The sequence below is a fragment of the Amphiura filiformis genome, chromosome 4 (assembly GCF_039555335.1).
Source record: "Amphiura filiformis chromosome 4, Afil_fr2py, whole genome shotgun sequence".
Classification (NCBI taxonomy): Eukaryota; Metazoa; Echinodermata; class Ophiuroidea; order Amphilepidida; family Amphiuridae; genus Amphiura; species Amphiura filiformis.
The window spans coordinates 72,433,763-72,439,762 of NC_092631.1; the positions used below are offsets into that span (position 1 = coordinate 72,433,763).

Sequence of the window (6,000 nt, forward strand, 5' to 3'; positions counted from 1 at the left end):
ATAGGTAAAAATATCACAATTACCAATTTTCATGCTTTGCTTCTAAGTATTGAATTTCAGTTGTGACAAAAATTAAATTATCACAGCAAGTCATTTTTTTTGTTTGGAGGCTTCATGTTAACAATTGTTAAACATTGCAGAAGTAGTTTTTTTGAAAACAACAGTGTTGTGATCATCTAAGCTGTTATTTACTTGTGTATATTGAATCAATGATTCTATGCGGGAGATATTGTAGATTTATCACATGTTAATTTTTTCACCCATTCGTTTAGTATGGTGTTTTTTGCATGTGAAGCCTCCGAAACAGGCTTTTTTGGATATCAGTATATTTTTCAAACATTAACCATAATGTCAAATTTTTTTTTAATTTATGACATTCTGCACATATCAAGTAATAATTACAATGCAGATATCAGTATGAAACACACCAATTTAGATATGCATAGATGATAATTAATCTTATTGTTGTTTCGGAGGCTTCATTTGTTTCGGAGGCTTCAATTGTTAACGGAAAGTTTGTATTGGGTCCCATTTTCAAGCGGTGATATATATCTCCACAATTTAAAACATGTGACTTGAGGATCTACTTTGCTACATTTTGATAAATAGATTGGATGAGCTCTTTTATTTATATTTGCACAAGCTTGCTGAACAGTTTGTTTCGGAGGCTTCAAAAAGTTAACGGAAAAACGGCTCTTTGAAGTCAAGATATTATAAAAATTTTAAAAGCTTGCAAATCGACTAATTTTTGTTACCCATTTCAAGTTAAGATAACAACTGTTATGAATCAAGAAGGAGTGATGAAATAACCAAGAATTATGAACCAAAGCTACACCCACAAAGTTTGTTAACAATTGTTAACGGAAAATGAAGCCTCGAAACGACAAATATCGAAGTCCGGTTCTCAAAAATACAGGGTTGTTCACAATTAAATCTAATGTGGCAGTGTTTACTGAACATATGACTGTACTTTCAGGATAAGAAAAATTATCCATGAGCTAACTGAAGAAAACACAGGGTTTTAAAAAATGTTACTGTTTTTTATAGTTTTTCAAAATGGCAATATTAAGTACATTTAAGCCTGCTAAAACTGAACGCAGTAACTCCCAAAGCTGATTATGCTACCCAAGGTAGCTGCTAACTAGATGACTTATGTGGCCAAAAATCATGGAATTCTGTGGCTTTATTAGAACACTACGGATTAAAATGTTAAAAATCCAAAGTTACACCCTTTACCGTGAAAATGACCATATGCGTAATAAGCAAAATACCTTGTGAACAGATTATCTGGAGATCCGTATGGGGTACAGTGACGTAACTTGGTGGGGAGTTGCGTGGCCAGAGGTACTCGACCTGATTAGATTTTCATGAGGTCAAAGGTCACATACAAGGTCAAAGGTCAACTGAGGTCACCAAATCTTTTAATAATTAATTTTCAACTGTGCATCACATATCCCAATAACAGCTTGATCGGTCATGTAATTAAGGAAATATGATGACTTTAAGATAGTCGCTTTCTTTGTTAAGTATAGCAAAGTAGCACATTCAATGAGTGATAACTCGTAAAGGAAGCATCTTTCTGTTTTGATTTATTTGATGAAATAGTTCTTTGGTATTGCCAAATATGATTTTTCAGCGCAACATACTTTTTCCAATTTCGTGAGGTCAAAGGTCACATACAAGGTCAAAGGTCAACTGAGGTCACCAAATCTTTTAATAATTAATTTTCAACTGTGCATCACATATCCCAATAACAGCTTGATCGGTCATGTAATTAAGGAAATATGAGCGACTTTAAGATAGTCGCTTTCCATGTAAAGTATAGCAAAGTAGCACTTTCAATGAGTGATAACTCGTAAAGGAAGCATCTTTCTGTTTTGATTTATTACTTTGATGAAATAGTTCTTTGGTTTTGCCAAATTTTTGGAAGGTCATTACGGGTCATCCGAGGTCACTCAGGGTCATCTGAGGTCAAGTTATTAAAAACTCGTATGGGCATGGAACTTGGTGGGTACAGTCATCATTTAAAGCCAAATTTTTGGAAGGTCACTTTGGGGTCACCAGGGGTCATCTGAGGTCAAATTAGTAAAAACTGTCGTATGGACATGAAACTTGGTGGGTACAGTCAACATTTAAAGCCAAATTTTTGGAAGGTCATTTTGGGGTCACCAGGGGTCATCTGAGGTCAAATTAGTAAAACTGTCGTATGGACATGAAACTTGGTGGGTACAGTCAACATTTCAAGCCAAATTTTTGGAAGGTCATTTCGGGGTCATCTGAGGTCAAATTAGTAAAAACTGTTGGATGGACATGGAACTTGGTGGGTACAGTCAACATTTAAAGCCAAATATTTGGAAGGTAATTTGAGTCACCAGGGGTCATCTGAGGACAAATTAGTAAAAACTCGTATGGGCATGAAACTTGATGGGTACAGTCAACATTTAAAGCCAAATTTTTGGAAGGTCATTTCGAGGCCACCAGGGGTCATCTGAGGTCAAATTAGTAAAAACTGTCGTATGGGCATGAAACTTAGCACGAGGGGTACAGTCAACATTTAGAGCCAAAATTTTAGAAGGTCATTTCAGGGCCACCAGGGGTCATCTGAGGTCATATTAGTAAAAACTGTTGCATGGGCATGAAAGTTGGTGGGTACAGTTACCATCGGCCAGATAATCGTGCCCAGCCGATAACCGCCAAATTCATTTACCTCTCTACCAACAGTTATCGCAAAAGCAGGCGGTCACAAAAGCAGGCGAGACTCGTGGTTCGAGAACCGCCTTGTTATTTTAAGAGTTGAATATGTTTCTTCAAAAACTTTTGGGGGCAAAATTGCATAATTTTCTGATTAATACCTTATCTTTGGACCTCAGAATAGTTTTTCACTCAATATCATTTTGGTTTGACCCACAAATAAGCAAAAAATTGCTTCTGACCCTCTCAAATGAAGCTCCAATTCCCTAAAAAGATACAAGGATGTTTGCCTCTGTATTTCTTTGTTTTCACATGTTTGACCTTCCCAATTGACAATTTCAACACCCCAAATGAAAAGACCACACTACCGGGTACCGGTACTACTTCTTATTGTTAGGGGTGGTGCAATAAAGGACTCATGGGATGGTGAATTATAGGAGGCAAAGATTTTTTGACAGGCCAAAATGGGGAAGGCAAGCAATTTTTGGCAGGCCATTTTGAGTATTCACCACTCTGCAATATATATGTGATGCAATCAAGCAAAATCAGTCCGAACTCGGACATTAAATTTTCAGTTTCTTATAGGATAATATAAAGCATTTACAAAGCTGGATTTTGCAGAAAACTCCATTGAAATTGAACAACCAGTTCCAAAGATATGACCAAGAGTTTCCAAAACAACAGGAAACAAAAGGAAATACTTCCTTTGTTTGGCTATATCTCAAAATTAATATTTCTGAGTTCCGACTGATTTTGCTTGATTGCATCACATATATTGCAGAGCCTAGATAATATCCACTTGTTTTCATGAAGTCTGAGTCTTGCATTACATTCAGGAAGTACATGGGACAAATTATTACTGAATGGTTACAATTGATGCATGAATTGAAAACAAATCTTCTTCCTCTTGACTCAGGATATCCGGCGTTTCTTTGGCGGAGGTGGTGGTGTTGCGAGTAAATCCAATGGATCATCTGGAAGCAAAGATGGAAAGAGCAAGTCTGGTCGAGGAATGACAAACGGCAAAAGGAAGCGGTCAATAGAGGATGATGATGATGACTTCGAGGAGACTAAGAAAACAGCAAAGCAGTCCAGAGGAAAACCAACCAAGTCAAAGAAATCCACTATCATTTATGATTCAGGTATGGGTAATTACCGTAACTACCCAGGTATAAGCCCACCTTCGGCTATAAGCCAACCCCCATTTTTGAAGTGAAATCTGCCATCTAGGGGGGTGGGCTTATACCTGAGTGGTTATGGTATATTGCCTATGCCTCAATATGTCCTAAAGAAAAACAAAACCACCACCCTAATAATTGCATATATATCACATTGCAGTCAGCCCAAGTATCAATGACTTAGATCTCGGGAAAAAATTCTGCCTCTTAATTATAGAAATTTTAGGTAAAAACTTTCTAAGTTTATTTTCTTGCGTTTTAGTATTAAAGGATGAATTATTGTTTATATGTTTTACAGGGTTTATTCTTGGTTTGTTTTTTCAGATTCAGATGAAGAACCACCACCAAAGAAGAAAGGTGAGGTCACTGACAAAATAATATCAGTACAGAATTTTATGAATATTCAAAAAATAAATTCAATATAGTGGAATAGTAGGAGACCATTCATAGATCTCGAAATGGCAGTATGACAAACATTCTCACTGCATACATCTCAAGCATTTGTTACGAATGAACAAATTGAGGGACCAGGCCACGAAATAGAAAAAAAAATCCAAGGGTCCCTTACCATTGAAATTTCAAGGGTCCTCACCAATTGTCAAGGGTCCGACACCGGACATTTGCCTTTGAAATTTCAAGAGAGAGAATTAGCTACGGCGATCACAATATGTAGATTGTAGAAAATTGAAAACCCAGGTTGATGGGACTCTAAAATGAACTGTACTCAAGGAGCTGAACGTATTATGTGAACCCGATTTTCCAGTGGAACAACAAAACTAGGATTTTCTGCTCTTTGCTTGGTTCTATTTTTACGGGTCACACGGACCCGTACTGTAAGAAATTTGCAGGTCCGCAGCTACTTTCACGGGTATTTGACGCAAGGACGCGCCTTATTTCGAACGCTGTGAGGGACAAGAGTACTGCTTCAGCTGGCTTCACCGCTAAAAATGGGTGATTGCATTTGTGAACTAATGTAGTTACTGGACATGGTAAAAATTGTTTATGTAAACAAGAGTCTTAATTAGAATGCAATTTACAGCTAGAAAATACACTTTTAAACAGGACATGATAGCATGATAGACTACAGGAAATTTCTTACATAAAAATATCTAGCAAACAGGACATGTGATTCAGCATTATCTAGTGAACGTTTATCATGTTGTGTGTAAAATTCAGGATCGACACCAAAGAAGATGAAATCACCAGTGGTATCTCCTCCATCAAGGAAGCAACAGAAACTGAAGACTCCATCACCGTCCAAGTTTAAGCCAACTACAGTGGAAGATTTCTTTGGCTCTAAACCAGTTTTCCGATCTAACAAGAAAACGCCATCGTCAAGTAAAAAGACAGAGGTAGGTTGGGTTTTGTATTTATAATAGTCATTGGTACCAGCTATTTCAGCACTTTTGCCAATAAAAATGACCAGCCCAACAGAAACTTTTACCTACCTGAGTTAATTATTGAACAAGCGTAATTGTTGCCAGCCAGTTTTGGCATGTAATTTTGCAATTCAGCCAACAGCAAAGTTACGGCAAATAGCTATTGGGCTGGGATTATGTTTACAGACATTTCTATAATCTGCCATTGCTATTGCACTATATGAAACTGGTCTTCTGACTTTGTTACATATACGTATTGAAGTAGCGAAGAAATTTTATCATGAAGATCTCTATACATACATACATGTAAATTGTAATCAGTTTTTCATTTATACAATTTGATTTGTATTAATAATAGGTTGGCGAACCAAAGGGCAAGAAGCCCAAGCTGGAAGAGGATGAAGACCATGATGATGTACAGTTCCTAGAGACACTACAGCAGCTGGATCAAAGCAATGTTACTCCAAAGGTTTGTCCATTTGTTTGTTAATGTTTGTGGACATAATATTTGACACAATCTGGTCCATGGGGGCCAAAGGAGGCAATTTTGAAAATTGAGTTAATGTAATTATTACATTATACATACAATAGGCTATCATTTATTGAAAAAACCAAAGTTCTAGCATACTTGGTTCTAAAATGATGAAGTTTTTTGATGTATATTTTCCCCGTGGACCTGATCGTGTCACATATGTGTCAACTCATCACCAGTGGTATATCGAATTCTTTCAAAAATCGTCTGCAAATTTAGA

The 6,000-nt window shown here is 36.8% G+C and overlaps 1 protein-coding gene across 1 annotated transcript in view; it reads left to right on the top strand.

Moving 5' to 3' along the window:
• LOC140151369 (replication factor C subunit 1-like) overlaps nt 1-6,000 on the top strand; it is a 41,625-nt gene that overhangs the window by 3,795 nt on the left and 31,830 nt on the right. Inside the window, exons 2-5 of the mRNA XM_072173680.1 lie at nt 3,608-3,833; nt 4,194-4,226; nt 5,046-5,221; nt 5,607-5,717. Coding sequence (XP_072029781.1) covers nt 3,608-3,833; nt 4,194-4,226; nt 5,046-5,221; nt 5,607-5,717 — 546 coding nt within the window. The remainder of the gene's footprint in view (nt 1-3,607; nt 3,834-4,193; nt 4,227-5,045; nt 5,222-5,606; nt 5,718-6,000) is intronic.